Source organism: Carcharhinus amblyrhynchos, chromosome 30 (assembly GCF_965287045.1).
Source record: "Carcharhinus amblyrhynchos chromosome 30, sCarAmb.v2.hapA, whole genome shotgun sequence".
NCBI lineage: Eukaryota > Metazoa > Chordata > Chondrichthyes > Carcharhiniformes > Carcharhinidae > Carcharhinus > Carcharhinus amblyrhynchos.
Window position 1 is genome coordinate 5,242,663 of NC_137353.1, and position 17,411 is coordinate 5,260,073.

Genomic DNA, 17,411 nt, shown 5'->3' on the forward strand with positions numbered 1-17,411 from the left:
TCACTGCCCCTGTGATTTCCAGGACTCTGCTCTGATTGGACATTAGCAGGTGGTGGAGACAAATCAGAAGCATAATACGTAGGTGGCAGGAAACATATCCAGCATTCTGTTCTATTTCCCAAGACTGCTCACTTATGAAAACTCAAGACAAGTTCACTTATGAAAATCATCTTCTTTGTGAGGGGACAGTGGCATGTCACTGGACGATTAATCCGGAGGCCCAACCTAATGCTTTGGGGACATGGGTTCAAATCCCAGCACAGCAGCTGGAATTAGCTTTTAAGTTTCAATTAATAAATCTGGAATTGAAAATCCGTTTCGATAATAGTGACCATGACAACTATCTTCAATTGTAAAAAAAAATCTAGTTCAATAATGCCCTTCAGGAAAGGAAATCTGCCATCCTCCTCTGGTCTGGCCTACATGTGACTCCAGACACATACCAATGTGGTTCTCACTTAACTGCCCTCTCAAAAGACCTAGCAAGCCAAGCTCAAGGGCAATTTGGGATAGGCAACAAATGCTGGCCTTGTTAGCAATGCACATCATGAAAGACTAAAGATAAAACACCCTCACTCCACAGATATTCAACTCCATTGGACCGTTCCAGATGCTTTCGTCCAATAACAGTAGGAAGATTCTGATCAGACAGGACTGCAGTTGCACCCAAATTGCTTGACCCTTGATCTTTCGGTTGATGGATTTGTACTGGAATTGCCCACATTCTATCCGTGTGATTCAGGACAGTATGAGGCATGCTAGGAAAACACAGTAAGAAGTCTGACAACACCAGGTTTAAGTCGAACCGATTTATTGACTTAAACTTGGCGTTTAATGGACTTAAACCTGGTGTTGTCAGACTTCTTACTGTGTTTACCCCAGTCCAACACTGGCATCTCCACATCATGCCAGGAAAAGCAAACTTCAGTGGGAGGGAGGCAGGCAGCAAAACGTCTGCAGCAATAAGCACCAAAAGCAAATTTGCTTCAAAATAATTAGTTATTTATATCCATTTAATCAAATATGTTAGCCGGCATGACCCAAAGACACACATACAATGGAAATGACTGGAAAATTCTTATAATTAGTTTGTTTACAAATATTCCCAATTTACACTAATTGAAAAAAGTCACTAAACTGGTTTCAAAAGACAAATATATAACATTTTCAAATTAAATTTGACTCCAGACTCCTGCTTTAGGTAAAAAAAAACTTGTATCGACAAGTTGTGCACAACAGCTAGTAAATAATCACATGCCAAAAAATAATATCTTGTGCAATAAATTACAGCTATAAATAATCCAGGAGCTATTCATCAATTTTATTTTCAATTGGTACAAAGTCTTGTTTTCCTGGTTTAGTCACAAAGGAAATATCCTCTGCAAATTCTCTCTCGAACAATGCAACTCAGGGAACAAAGCTAGTCTCGCTAAAGACAAATGATAAAAAGTAAGGAGCTCAATCACCTCCTGTCAAAGGCATTTCTTTGTTGACTAAGCAGTGAAGTTCTAAACATCTGCATCATCACATTGGCATTTACACTTTCCAGTATCAGTCAAGTACAACCCCTGATTAAAGCAACCCAGTGAAACAGGACGCGTGCTTGCACCGGGTTTGTTTCTTTGGTCTTCTCTGTCTCTTTTATTCTAAATTGCTCTTCTACACCTCCTAGTTGCCAGCTAAAGAGTAGCATCAGTAAATTCCTGATGGTGTGTTCCCCTCTTTCTCAGTTACTGACTGACACAGAGCATGAGATAGAGTAGGCTAAAAATAAAATAGAGAAAATAAGCTTAAAATAAATCTCAGTAATCCGCACAACATTCTGCAACTACAACTGTATGAATCACAGATTTAATCAAAGCGTTGTGCTACACACAAACCTGCCTGATCTAGTTCAGACCACTTTACACACAGAAACTCTCAAACAACACAGACTTTCCAACTGGAACAGTTTTACAAATTTGTCTTCTTTTTAAGCAAAACTGCACATTCACAATTTTACTAAGCACAAGGTACCAAATGTGATGACGAAACATCTATCTGCCTAAAGTGCATGTGCTGGAATTGTAGACTGCAACCACAATTGTAACTAATGTTGAGCTGGTCTCATTGAAACATAGAAAATTCAGAGAGAGCTGGCAGGGTAAACACTAAGCGGTTGTTTCCCCTGGCTGGGGTACCTAGAACACAGGGACACGGTCTCAGAGTAAGAGGTCAATCGTTCAGGACTGGGAGGAGGAGAAACTCCTTCACTCAGAGGACTGTGAATCATTGGAATTGTCTATCCCAGAGAGCTATGGACACTCCATCATTGAGCACAGTTAAGACCAAGATCGATAGCTAATCAAGGGATATGCGGAACAGGTGGGGAAGTGGAATTAAAGCGGAAGTTCAGTATTGAGTGGCACAGCAGGCTCAAGGGGCTGCATAGTTTAGTCCTCCTGTTTATGTTCTCATATTCTTAAATCATCTCATCAGTTTCATCAGCTGCCCCCACAGCGCACCCTAACTATAACCCATCTACTTTAGAGGATTGTCTCCAGAAGCAACTCTGTCAAGGAAACATTGTGTGGAGGCAAGTGTCATCAAGCACTCTGCATTGTTGATGGCAAATAGAAATACTGCTCCCCAAGATCAAATGCACGATTTTAGTCTGGTGACAATCTGTTGACGAATCTGCCCATAGAATAAGTGGCGATAGCAAAAGCAGATCTCCGATATACATGGGTATCAGATGGTCACCATCGCTACATTCATACAGATTTCTGGGTTTCCCAAACCAGTTCATGAGCACTTTGAACAAAATTAATAACTTGGCCGCTAGCTTTCCATTGTGGGCCACAAATTAACTAATATGCATTAATTTACTTTTCCTTCCAACTGCTAGACGGTTAGCCTGTTAGTCCAGACTAGATTCAATTGTCCCAAAGGTGAGGGGACAATGCGTTAACACACTGCCAAACAAATAGAAGAGTTACTTCTGCAAAGCTGGAAGAGACATTCAGCAGCAAAAAATCACAGAAGTTGAATAAACACTGCTGTAAACAGAGTATATCATGCTATTTACCATCAGGTAGGAAGTTTGTTGGAAGGATGATGATTAATAATTGTGATAAGATAAAATAATAAATTTTTGCTGAATGAGATAAATCAAATTAATCAATCAGCCAATTTGGAAGCAATTCAGCGTTTTGAAACAGAAGGTTTTGACTATCTGAAAAGGGAGAGAAATTTCTGTAAATAAGTACAGGTATTGCAATTGCAAATATATTCCGAACTGGAATAGCATAGTCTGAGCTAGATACGTTAATTTCTACAAATCTGCAAATTCATTTCAGATGTCAGTTTGGTTCAATTAGCAGGACTTTTGCCCCAGAGTCAAAGCATTGTAGGTTCAACACCCCTATTTGAAAGCATAATCTAGGCTGCAAATTCAGAGGGTCAATCAGATGACACATTAAACCAAGTTGAAATTGATGTAGAAATCCTGTGGCTCTTTCTGAAGTCGCACAGGGACTGCTGGCTAACAATCTTCCCTCAAATCCCACCACTATATAAAAAAATTAAACTAGTCATTCATCTCATCTGCTTGTCAGATGCAAAACTGGTCGCCAGATTTATCTAAAACAAAGGGATGGCATTTCAAAAATAACAAGTCAAGTTTGAAAAGCTTGGAGATATCCCCAGGTAGCTTCATAACCAGTCAATTTCCTCCTGTAGTCACTTGTAAATTCTAACCTGAGAGAAACAAAATGTGGGTACCTTTACAAATTGGAAAGTCATTCATGCAAAATGTCAATAAGGATGGGATAAACAAAATGGGTTTGAAATAGGAAATAAAAGTACCAGATAGAGTGTTTAAATGTCAGTTTGTGAGGCAGGGGCTGGGGTGAGGAGGGGTGGGGGCAGCAGAGTACCATAGGTGCCTGCGGCCCCATTGCTTCTAATCTACATAAACAAATGATGCCAAAATCAATTTTAAGCTTGTCAAATTTGTAGAAGACACTAAAATAGAAAGAGCAGTAGAGCGGAGAATACAGTTAATCATTTGTAGAAGCTTTTAGGTTATGCAAATGGTCAGACAAATAGCTAATGAGACTCAATAATGAATGTAAAGTATTGCACATTGAGAGGAAAAATGTCTGGCAGAAGAACACAATGAATGGAATTAGCACAGTGAGATTCAGAAAGGGATCTGGGAGTGGAAATAAACGCATTACTGCCAATATCGAGACAATCTGGCAAGGCAGTTAAAAAAACCAACAGATTGTTCACATACACAGATAGAACAGTAGAGTGCAAGTCTACAGAGGTTTATGTTAATGCTTTGTAATCCACTGGTTGATCCCACCCAGTGAGCTGTTTTCAGTCATGGTTAACGCACTACAAAAGACTTGCACGCACTGAAGAAGGTGCAGAAAAGAACAAAAACTGTCCATGCAAAAAGAGGGTAAGGCTCTAAAGCAAAGGTTATGAAAGCTCAAGGAATATAGTCTCAACACAAGGTCAGGAGGGCTTTATAGAGGGATGCAAAGTTGAAGATATAGAAATGGTACATCTGGAAGACTACTTCAAAGTAGAATGAGATGACATTTTAATTAGCTAAAAATACGTTTTAGACAAGTAGAGAATTTCTTTTACTAAAAATTAGGGATTTCTTAGGTGACAAAATAGGCATGAATTCCTTGACTTTATTGATCTTTTTAATACTTCAAAAGCATTGTATGTTTAAACACTGCAGCATTCTGACAGCAAGTTTGTCTTTGAAAACTATTTAAGCCTCATTTGTGAGCAGTATTAAGATAACTCTAGTGTTCCATTCATCAGTAGTGTGCAAGGCCAGCTAACTTGTTATAAATTAGGAATGTGTGCCAAAAAAAAGGATTCATGTTGCAATTCATATGACCAACAATATTTGGCAATGTGTGTACTGATTTTAGTGTTTCAACTGATCAGATAAACCAAATATTTATTGGATTAATTTATTTCAGAGTGGAGCCCAAATATAGATTATTTAAAGATTGCTTACTTAACTGGAGTCTTTTTCACTCTTTTAAGGCAAGTCTACATACAAACAAGAATTCCATCAGGGATATAACCTCTTGGGAACCCTGTTGTTTAAATTAAGATTATTTTTCTGCAGCCATTTTAACTTGCAGCACCATTCTGAGCAGGTCCATAGTTCTTTGTCTATAGAGGCAATGAAAAGGGGCAACAAGAGCACTGAAATATTCCAGTCCATCTTCAGTGTGAATTAGGTTAAATAGCGATTGAACCAAAATGCACCTGAACTTTCATCTAAGCATGGTGGTATGCAAACTTCAAAAGCATAGATATTAAGGAAAGTTCTTCAAGCGGTGCAAATCAGAGACAGCAAGAGACACCCAAGAACAATCTTTGAAGGGGCACAGCCTCAAGATAAAGGGGAGGCGGTTTAGAACGGAGTTGAGGAGGAACTTCTTCACTCAAAGGGTGGTGAATCTCTGGAATTCTCTGCCTGTTGAAGTGGTGGAGGCTGCCTCGCTAAATATTTTTAAGAAGCGGGTTGATGGGTTCTTGATAAGAGAGGGGATTAAGGGTTATGGGGAGAGGGCGGGAAAGTGGAACTGAGCCACGACAGATCAGCCATGATCTTATTGAATGGCGGGGCAGGCTCGAAGGGCTAGATGGCCTACTCCTGCTCCTATTTCTTATGTTCTTCTGTTCTTACTTTACTCCAGGAGTTAAGGGTTAACCAACTATTCTGTCTCATGTGTTCAACTTCCACATACAAGTAAAGAAATATATTACAAGCACTCTAATGTTGGAGGCAGGTCTTTGAGAATATGCACATTGAGAACAATTTAGAGTGCCACAAGAAAAATAGAAAATGCTGGAAACTCTGAGCTCTGACAGCGTAGAAGAATCCCTACAGTGCAAAAGGAGACCATTCAGCCCAACAATTCTGTCCCAACAACTATCCTACCCAGACTCTACCCCTCAACCCACGTATTTACCCTGGTAGTCCCACTGACACTAAGGGGCAATCTAGCATGGCCAATCCACCTAACCTGCACATCTTTGGACTGCGATGAAACTGGAGCACGCAGAGGAAACCCACGCAGACATGGGGAGAACATGCAAACTCCACACCGATAGTTGTCCAAGGCAGGAATTGAACCGAGCCCCTGGTGCTGTGAGGCAGCAGTGCTAACTACTGTGCCACAATGCTGCCCCGTGCCGCACCTGTGGAGGGAGAACAGAGCTAACGTTTCGAGACTGGGTGACTCTTTGTCAGGGCCCCAATGAAAGGTCATTCAGACTCGAAACGTTGGCTCTGTTCTCTCTCCATGGATGCTGTCAGACCTGCTGAGATTTTCCAGCATTTTCTGCTGTTGTTTCAAATTCCAGCATCTACAGTAATTTGCTTTTGTCTAGAGTACCACAACATTGAATCACCTATCCTCCTGAGTACATCAGGACAATAATGCTTTAAAACAAGCATAAAATTACTTAAGTTGCCAAAAGAACCAGTGCTGTCATTAAAATGAAAATATTGTCTTGTGAATGTTTTGGACTATGCATATATCCAAGTGTTATTACAAGAAGATTCCCCAAAATACTGATTTAGTCCTTCCAAATTTGAGCTGTGTATACAATAGTAGGATGAAGTATCATTGATTATAGTTGTTGGTAGTTTTGGGAGCGATTTGAAGTTCAGATTTACAAATATCACACAACAGTGTCACAGAACAGTCAGATGCATTTGTTAATGTTTGATATGCTCTCTAGATAGATAATAAAACACAAAGTAAGACCCAGGATAACAGTGGCAGCCTGGCACTTGTTAACCACAAGTTGATCATTGTACCAACAGAGTGGGTACCATCACTCTCTGTTGATTTCTATTCTAGTATAGTGGTGCGCTTTACATTCTGACTGTTCCTTTTCCTTTCCAAGAGGCACAAAAACCTACAACTGATTAATCCTCTTCAGCTGGTACACTAGCCTCTGGAGCATTAAATGAGATCGTCCTAACATTAACCCAATTGCAACATTGATGGCCAATGACTGCTAAGGAGTCATACACAGTTCAATAGAGAAAGTTTCACATAAACTACTCAGATATACAACAAAGACAAATGTATCTCTAATAAGGTGTCTTATTGATGATTCTTGGATCAAATACTATGTCTGAGTCTTGCAAGTATTGGACACATGCTGCTATCACTGTCCCAGTGCATTTACAGAGTTGTATTCACTGTCCGAAGGGTATCTCATACATTCTGCCTGGACTAGAATTGAGTTACAAAGTTTTTAACCAATTACTTCAGCTCACGCTTCAATGCCAGATGCTGGCCATGTGGTAGGCATTCCAACCAATGAATGCCGGACTAGAAGGTCACTCGTGTCTGCGCCACAACCTTTTCCAATGATTTTGATAGTAGTGCCACAAATCTCTGGAACTCTATCATAGAACCACAGAATCCTTACAACACAGCGAGGGGCCATTTGGCCCAACAAGTCTGCATCGACTCTCTGAAAAAGCATCCTATCCAGGCCCTCCCCTCTGGTCTATCTTTGTAACCCCATACTTTTACCATGGCTAATCCATATAATTTACATATCTTTGGACACTAAGCGGCAATTGAGAATGACCAATCTGCCTAACCTGCATATTCTTGGGCTGCGGGAGGAAACCCACACAGACACGGGGAACATGTGCAAACTTCACAGTCACCCAAAGACGGAACTGAACCAGGGTCCCTGGTGCTGTGAGGCAGCAGTGCTAACTACTGCGCCACCATATTATCCTTGCTTACATCCCCTCCATGCAGGCAAAGGTAAGCTGCCTTTGATTTTCTCAAACTTGGAGAGTTCTGATGCTGCTCCTAAACTGAATCCAAAGTTTGCAGTGGGTTAGGTGAAAACTGTTAGACATTCTGGTTAATTTCTCTCAGGATTTCTCTCCAGGTATTTGGGATTTTTTTTTAAATACATAGATTTGCTCTTGAGATGTGAGTATTGTTGGCTAGGTCAGCATGTACAGCCCATCCTTAACCGTCCTTCAGAAGGAGGGCCATGTCCCCGAACGCTGCAGTCCATGTGGTTTCGGTACACCCTCAGAGGTTTAATCTTTCCGAGTGCCGGATTAGATTTTGACAGGCCTGATTTGCTGAAATTGCAAGTGGACAGAAGACACCAGAGTAATGAACAACTCACCTCCAATATAAGAAAGGAATCTCAGAAATACTCTGAACTAATGGCTGTCACACACAAGTACCCTGATCTCTGTAAACCAAAACTAAAGCTAAATAGTGGCCTAAAAGAGGTCTTTAAAATTATAAAAGGTTTTGATATTGAGAAGTTGTTTCCTCTTGTGAGGAGGAGCGTAGATACAGGCCAATTTCAGCAAGAAATCCAACAGGAAATTCAGAAGAAATGTCATCACAAAAGAATGGCAAGAATATTGAACTTGCTACAATAGAGATTGGTTGAAGCACTTCAGGGAGAAGGAAATAGATGGTTAAAATGTTAGGTTCAGACGAGCTGAGATGAGAAGAGATTCAATTGGAATATCAACACCTGCGTGGACCAGTTGGGCTGAATGGCCCCTCTTTGAGGTGTTTTTTTCAATGAAATCTACTTCATATGAGGCTGCAACTCAATTGAACTGTGGGAAACTCAGCTCATGCGAAAATCTAAACTCACATGCCCCCCGGGATGGTTCTCCTCTCCTCATGGGATGGAGGAAATGTGTGCAGTTTGAACAATAAAAGGAGCAGGAATTCATAAAGTGGCTGCATTATGGCTTTGGTGGGGCATCAAGTCAGGATAAGTATCATCCAGGCTCTTCTGATTTGCTCAATGAGATCCTGTTTGTTGTTCTTGAGATTACAAAAGTCTAAGTTGCACTTTGATTCTTTTCGAAAGTTGACATTAGATGTGAAAAGGATTATTACGAAATTCTGAGAGCATCAGGTGTGGGGTTAACACACATCTGGGTATTTCTAAATAAAGTGTTAGTGAAGATTGGGAGCATAGCCAGGGTAAACAAAACCCTAGGTTTAAATGCTGAATTAACAAGAATCTCTGTTGCATTGTGTTTGAGTGTACTAAATCAATAAATAGCTGCACTGAGAATGATATAAACATGAGGGTTACAATAATTATAATTAATTTTGTTAACAGCCATTTTTCTCACTTACCTACGTTACTAAGTGGGTGACTGAGAAGCAGATGATAACTCAATTTGAAACTGTTGGAATTTGAGATGACCCATTTATCCAAGTAATCAGAAAGAGATACTGCAGCTTATCCTATATTTTATCAATATAATGCTACAGTGTTCAGCAGCTTATCCAATATTAAATGCTTCTGACATTGATGTACACAAACTTAACATTCTTAAAACTGGCCACAGCTGTACAAAGTTTAGTAGTTTCATTATGAGTGGTACCAGTGGTTCTTAACTGTACGTCTGAAAAAATAAATTATAGGACAACTGTGGAGCACTCTGGCTTTAACAGAAAGAGGTGGACCAAACCATTTGACAGTTAGGATTAAATCAGAGCAACTGAAAAGAGTTTCATTTTTCAGTCCTATTTGGTCATATAGAGCACTTGGTCCCAATATGATTTTATAGAACAGGTGCAGTAACACAAACCTCTGAATAACATTTTGTTATTCCACTTCAGTGGAACATGTGTTAAATAACTTTTTGTAGGTTGCCAAAAGAACATCTCAGATCCACAAGAGCCTCATCAGGCAAAAGAAAATCCTAACTGTTGCAGTAGTTTCCATGTAACCAGCATTTAGCAGCTTATGTGCTTCTACTTGTTAAAATTTTAATATCCAGATGATAATGAATTTTTAAAATATAGCAAAAGGGGAGTTATTAAGGCCACTAGTACAAATGTATTTAATGAAAACTAGTTAGGGAGAAAGGATTACAGGATTATGCTGGTAGAGTTGGTTGAGGAAGGATGGAAAGTTGTGGAGTGGAGACTAAACATCATGACAGGCAGGTTTTTTTATTAATTTGTGGGAGATGGATGTCACAGGCTGGCCAGGATTTATTGTCCATCCCTAATTGCCCTTGAGAAAGTGGTGATGAGCTGCCTTCTTGAAACACTTTTACAACTGAGTGACTTGCTAGGCATTTCAGAGGGTGGTTGAGAGTCAACCACATTGTTGTGGATCTGGAGTCACATGTGGTCCAGACCGGATAAGGACGGCAGAATTCCTTCCCTAAAGGAAATTAGTGAAGTAGATGGGTTTTTCTGACAATCAACAATAGTTTCATAGTCATCAATAGGTTCTTAATTCCAGATTTTTTTTTACTGAATTCAAATTCCATCATCTGCTATGGCAGGATTGGAACCCATGTCCCCAGAACATTAGCTGAGTTTCTGGATTAATAGCCAAGTGATAATACCACTAGACCATCACCTGCCCATTGCGCTAAATGGTCTGTTACAGTGTTGCATATTTTATGTAATTCCATAAATTAATTCAGCCTGCCAACAAGATAAATTCCTTCATTGAGTAGTACTTTCGGTTTTGTTGTATAAAGAAGCTGATTTGATGTAATGTAATCCTTACATTAAGTCATTATGATTCGAGGTAGGCTTGCTTGAAATACCAACATTTCATCCATAGGAACAAAGGAGCTTCTCCGCTACCTCTGGACAGCTTACTTTTACACTTACTTTGGTATCATTGGCAAACATTTGGTCCCCCCGTCCAAATCACTGATGTAGGTTGTAAATAATTGAGGCCCCAGCATTGATCTCTGTGGCATTCCAATAGTTACAACTTGCCAACCCGAAAAAGATGCATTTATCCCTACTCTGCTTCCTACCAGCTATACAATCCTTTATCCACCTTAGCCCCTACACCTCATGCAGTAACAATTGATGTGGCACCTTATCAAATGCCTTTTGGAAATTCAAGTCTACCACATTTCCAGATTTCCCTTCATCCACATTGCTTGTTCCCTCCTCAAAAATCCCTAACATTAGTTAAGCACGATTTTCCCCTTTCACAAAGCCATGCTGACTCTGTCTGACCAATGATGATGCTTTTAAGTACCCTGTTAATCTCCCTGATAACTGATTCTAGCAATTTCCCAATGACAGATGTTAGGCTAACTGGCCTGTTGTTTCCTTCCTCTTTTGAGCAAAGGTGTTACATTAGCTACTTTCCAATCCCCGGACCCTTTTCAGAATTAATTTGAAGATATTTGGAAGATCCAATCCAAGTCTCACGTTTAATTTGTGCAGCCCACCTGCAAAAGCAGATGGCAAGATCCTGGCCAGAAAACAAGGAAGCTTGAAAGTTTTTAAAAAAATTATACAACAGTAACTATTAATTAGAAATATAATTAAATATAGTGTGGGAAGGGAAGAATACAGAGAAAAATGAGAAGACAGAATAAGAAAAAAATCTACGATAGTTTCATACAGTTGCTTTGTGCCAAGTTCAGTCTGTCACATCCCAAAGTGAGAAAGCTTTTACTACGAAACTGTAAAAGATGCTATTCTTACTGCCAATAACTTTATGCTGAAGAATAGAGCAGCAGCGACTTGTATTCATAATAGCACCTTTAACATAAAGCTCCGAGCAATGTTTCATTATGTTGAGAGGGGTAAATAGCCGGATGGGGAAGGGAGGGAATTCCAGAGCTTAAGGCACGGGCAGCTGAACCAATGGTGGGGCAATTAAATCTGAGGATGCTGAGGGGGCCAGAGTTAGGGGAGTGTAGATACCTCGGAGGATTGTACAACTGGAGGAAATTAGCAAGGTAGGCAGAGCCCAGCTGGGGAGGGATCGGGAAAAGAAAATGAAAATTGAACTGGAGGCAATGTTTAATCAGGACCCAATGTAGATCAGCAAACACAGTGCTGGGAGGTAAAGGAAATGTCAACCGATCTGCAAATCAGAAATTTAAGTTTCCAGCTTACACTGAATACTGAAACAATTCCTAACATTTAAGCCATGAATTGCTGTAATATCAGTGCAATGCTCATGGTGTGTAGGAAAAAGCACCTTCTATGTCTTGCAGCATGATTTATTCTTAGAAATCATCTGGAGATTTCCAAAGCATTCTTTCTGGTTGAGTCTTGGTATGACTCCTGCTCTGCCCAAGACCGCAAAAAATTACAGAAGATCATGAATGTAGATCAGTCTCCCATTCATTGACTCTGTCTGCACTTCCTTCCGCCTTGGTAAAGCAGCCAGTATAATTAAGGACCCCACGCACCCCAAACATACTCCCTTCTTCCATGGGGAAAAAGATACAAATGTCTGAAGTCGAGTATCAACCGACTCATGAACAGCTTCTTCCCTGCTGCTGTCAGACTTTTGAATGGACCTACCTTGCATTAAGTTGAGCTTTCTCTACACCCTAGCTATGACAGTAACATTATATTCTGCACTCTTACCTTTCCTTCTCTATGAACGGTATGCTTTGTCTGTATAGTGATAAAAAACAATATTTTTCACTGTATACTAATACATGTGACAATAATAAAATCAAATCAAATCTTCTTTTGCCTATAGACTGGTCACCCACTGTTAGGGAAATGCAAGCTTGTTTAGTGGTACAGACCTTGGGCACTGCTGAAAAAGAAAGGTGTGTTTGTTGAAGCTTTCATCTTGCATTCATGAGGACAATTCACACAAATACTAAATGTAAAGGACAGAGCAATTTACGCAGGACGAGGGTGTTGACTGGTTTACAAGTGGACACTGGTTGGCAGAGGCGTTACCATGGAGCGTGCACCAATTGATGGCGACTGACAGTTAACTGCCGATCATTGTTTAAAATTTAAACCAGACAGCTGGACTCTGATTGGTCAAGGCACTGCCCTGAGGAATGAACCAGAGAATAGCTGTCACTTACTTTGTTTAGCTGAAACATGTGCAACGTGTACAAGTTCTTTCTGTCTGCAAAGAACAGAGTCCTGTGTGTTAATAAAGTAGCTTCCTGTACACACATGCACACTGCAAACCCAACTGACAACCATAAATTGGTTATCAGCATAACTCTTAGCACACTGAGAATTATTTAGCATATGTTTTCCAACGGTGGAATCAAATCTAATATTGGACACTCTGTTTTGAGTTTTGTAAGCATGGGTTGGTTGGGTATGACCTGCATCTTGCCCATTGCGAGCAGTGGGACATGCTACTTGCTACGATCCGGCAGTCTTTGGGAGATATGGCCTACATACCTATCATCACACTGGCTCGGGAATTCATATACCACATTACTCATTTGCGTGACAGGCAGAAAATCTTTCTGGCTCAACTGCAGCACCCAGTGGTGAACACCACTCACAGTTCTACTGCTTCACCTGTTGCTCACATTTCTAAGATACCTTGCACTTTTAGGGCAATCTGAGGTAGACTGGGCCCTTTTCAGGCCTGTTCATGAGTTTGCACGATATACAGTGTTAAATGATCTAATCAGGGTAGCCATTTCCACAGGATGCACTGTACTTTGGCACCTAGTATGCATGGCAAGCAAATGGCTCAGGCCCTACTTATGAGCTTCCCAATAAGAGCAACCTTGCAGCACACGGAATTGTAAGAATCCCAATACACATACAGACCGGTAACAGTAGGTTTGCTATAGACCAAGGTAGAAATCCATCCCCCCATCCCTTGTGGATTTCCCAACGAGTATGTCAAGGAAAGGGAGTTCATTTGACTGCTAAATTTGCTGATGATACAAAGATGTGTGGAGGGACAGGTTGTGTTGAGGAAGAAGGGAGGCTGCAGAATGACTTCAACAGTTTAGGAGAGTGGGCAAAGAAGTGGCAGATGGAATACAAAGTGGGAAAGTGTGAGGTTATGCACTTTGGTAGGAAGAATAAAGGCTTGGACTATTTTCTAAATGGGGAAAAGCTTCAGAAATCTGAAGCACAAAGGGACTTGGGAGTCCTGCTTCAGGATTCTCTTAAAGTTAACTTGTAGGTTCAGTTGGCAGTTAGGAAGGCAAATTCAATGTGAGCTTTCATTTCTAGAGGACAAGAATACAACAGCAGGGATGTACTTCTGAGGCTGTATAAGGCTCTGGTCAGACCCCATTTGGAGTATTGTGAGCAGTTTTGGGTCCCATACTTAAGAAGGTGGTCCAGAGGAGGCTCACAGGAGTGATCCCAGGAATGAAGGGTTTGTCACATGAGCAACAGTTGAGGAGTCTCGGTCTACGCTCAATGGAGTTTAGAAGGATGACGGGAGATCTAATTGAAACTTATAGAATACCGAGAGGCTGAGACAGAATGGATGTGGAGAGAATGTTTCCATCAGCAGGAAAGACGGGAACTTCAGGGCACAACCTCAGGATGAAGGGATGCTCCTTTATACTTAGATGGGGAGGAATTTCTTCAGCCAGATGGTGGTGAATCTATGGTACTTATTGCCACGGAGGGCTGTGGAGGCCAGGTCACTGAGAGTCTTTAAGACAGAGAAAAATAGGTTCTTGATCAATAAGGGGATCAAGGGTTAAAGGGACAAGGCAGAGAATGGGGGTGAGAATCATATCAGCCATGATTGAATGACAGAGCAGACTCGATGGGCCGAATGGCCTAATTCAAGTCCTACATCTTATTGTCTTATGGTCAAAGTTGAATACGAACACGTGATGGAGCCCATTAAGACATGCAGCTGTAGATTTAAATATAGCCAATGTATCATTCACATATCATTAATATGCAAGGAGCAGATTAGATGTTATTGGCTGTCATTGGGTGTCAAAAAGTCTTTTCTCGCCAATAAATACAAGTTATGGAAATTTAATTTGTCTGTCAGATAGTGGATAGGGAAACGTGCTCTGGATTCTAATATGTAAATCCATAACAGGGCCACATTTAAATCCTATATTGATAGTAGTATATGGGGCACACTTCTTACATACCAAATGCATGTTTGATATACCACTGGTGGATCATTCAACCATCAATATATCTGAGAATACATACCATATGGCACAGCTGCAAGGTGTGAAGGGTGCACCAAGTGCTGCTGGGTAGCAGGTCCAAGGGCTTGATCAGTGGCAGTGTTGGACTGTTGTAAAGCTATCTCAACTTCTTCATCCGTTAAACCTATAGAGAGAAAAAAATATAAAATCTTAGCGTTATGCAGACACGCTACTATTTTAGGGCCAATAAATGATATAACGCACAGAATTATACATGGAAACAAAACAGCGTCCTAAGTATTTTCAAACATTTCTTATGGCAAGATATTAGAAATGTTCTGACAAGATCGAGAGATGCGGGATCCTCACAAGAAAACAATATCGTAATCTTTGATTTAAACAACAATTTAAAATTGGACATCATTATATTTATTACTACAGTACTCCCATAAAGAGGGAGAAGTTTTCAATGTTCTGAATATCCAACCTCTTTTGAGTATTCCTACACAAAAATAAGTTTAATAATCAAATATTCATTTTGATATTTCAGCTAATTTGCTTCAGACTGCCATCAATCATTTTTAAATTAGTTGTAGTAGAGGCAAGCAGTAGGAAATCAACTTGATACAAGAATGGTTCTTTCCCCAGCCATTTTGTAAATGCCTCACCCAAGATAACAAGTGACAACTGCCAGTCACAACGTAAAGCAAGCTGGCATTAAGAACAGTAAGAAGTCTCACAACACCACATTAAAGTTGAATTGTCTTCACATCTCTTTAACCTGTACTTAACCCTCTCTCCACTCGCATTGTCTGCATCTGTAAAGACTTGATTACCTGATTAGACTCGCATTCCAACCATTATCTTGTAAACTGAGTCTGTGTCTATATATGCTCGGTTTGTGAACCCAATCCTCCAACTCACCTGACGAAGGAGCAGCGCTCCAAAAGCTCATGCTACCAAATAAACCTGTTGGACTTTAACCTGGTGTGAAACTTCTTACTGTGGTTACCCCAGTCCAACGCCAGCATTTCCACATCATGACGCTAAGGACAACAGAGGAATCCTAATTCCAGCAACAGAGAGGTTTGAGTTGGGTGGGATGCAAAAGCGCTAAAATTTAAAATCCAAGCTGCCCACTGCCAGTTTTAATGGAACCTAAGCCACTCACAGGACCTGGACTGCCCACTGAATTGTAGCAAGGCCGCACGTGTAGAATTAAACATTATTTTAAAGTTAACCCCAGCCAGCTTCCAGAAAGCCAGCAGATGAAGGGAGGCGAAGATGCTGGATGCAGATGACAAGTGCATTTACCTGCTTCACCTACGCACTGTGACTGACTCCACCCCAAACACATAGCTCACCCCCAATCCTGAACAGTGACTCCCCTGACTTCTCTTACATACGCAACCAGCTCGTTGCACAGTGTGATCGCTTTAAGATTGATGTGTGCACCATAAAGGAAACAGTGCTTGCGCATGGTCTCTTGTTCCATGTGCAGCACATTCTCAATTACTACGCGGTTACAAACTCGCACAGCTTGGACAAATCATTGCTCTCCATCCTTTTGACTTTCCCCTCATCACTAATATCTCCTCTGATCTCCGATCCCCCCCTCCTTCTCTCCACTCCACCCCGAGTACAGCCTGGGTGTTAAAGGCGTATTCATTCACCAGATAGCCAGCCTTTCAATCTGACTAGCTGTGGCCAGGAAATAGAAGCAAAATAAATGTTACTCAGACCCAGGTCTCCAAACTGCAAATTTTTCCATCCAATCACCCCTGAGACAGGACCCAAAGTCTCTTGAGTTGACAGCCCAATATGCAGAGAATGTGTAGTCTCAATCAGCACAGCATTAAGATAAACATAGCACACTGTATTTCATATATCTCAATCTCAACTGGCAATTTGCATAAATAAAGTGCAGAATTAAAATGAATATAAGATTATTGGAATAAATCAGAATGTTCCCAAATCCTTTAACAGAAATAATGGATACCTTGGAGTGATTATAGGACTGCAATCTCATCAATGAGTGTAGAAACCACAACAGCTGTGATAGGAATTTATATTATATGTACAGCATAAAGCTATACATCAGAACGAGAACCACCCATCCTAATTATTTTCAGAAATCAAATATTTCTCAGATTCCCGAGATAGTATCACTGCCTTAAAAGCATTCTGTTTTGTTTTATGCAATTTGCAGAGTGGAGCTGTTCCTTCCCGTCCCTCCCTCGGTTCAAGTTTCTCCGAGTCTGTCATCGTCCCGATCAACAGCAGCCAGCACACCCTGTGAGCCATGATGAATATCCATACTGAAGGAACAACAATTGTGGCATAACCATTATGAATGTCGAGTCTGATAGTTGAACCGATTACTGGGAAATAACTGTGTTCACGTTACAATATAACTATGCGCAACAGGATCTGAAAGAATATATTGAATTATAATTTACCCGTCTCTTATTTAGCACAAAACCTATCACTGTTATATATGACA

General features: G+C 40.6%; 1 protein-coding gene across 1 annotated transcript in view; it reads right to left on the bottom strand.

Annotated features, from left to right (window-relative positions):
* Nucleotides 1-17,411, bottom strand: part of pex14 (peroxisomal biogenesis factor 14) — a 250,478-nt gene that overhangs the window by 94,343 nt on the left and 138,724 nt on the right. Inside the window, exon 4 of the mRNA XM_080215025.1 lies at nt 14,970-15,092. Coding sequence (XP_080071151.1) covers nt 14,970-15,092 — 123 coding nt within the window. The remainder of the gene's footprint in view (nt 1-14,969; nt 15,093-17,411) is intronic.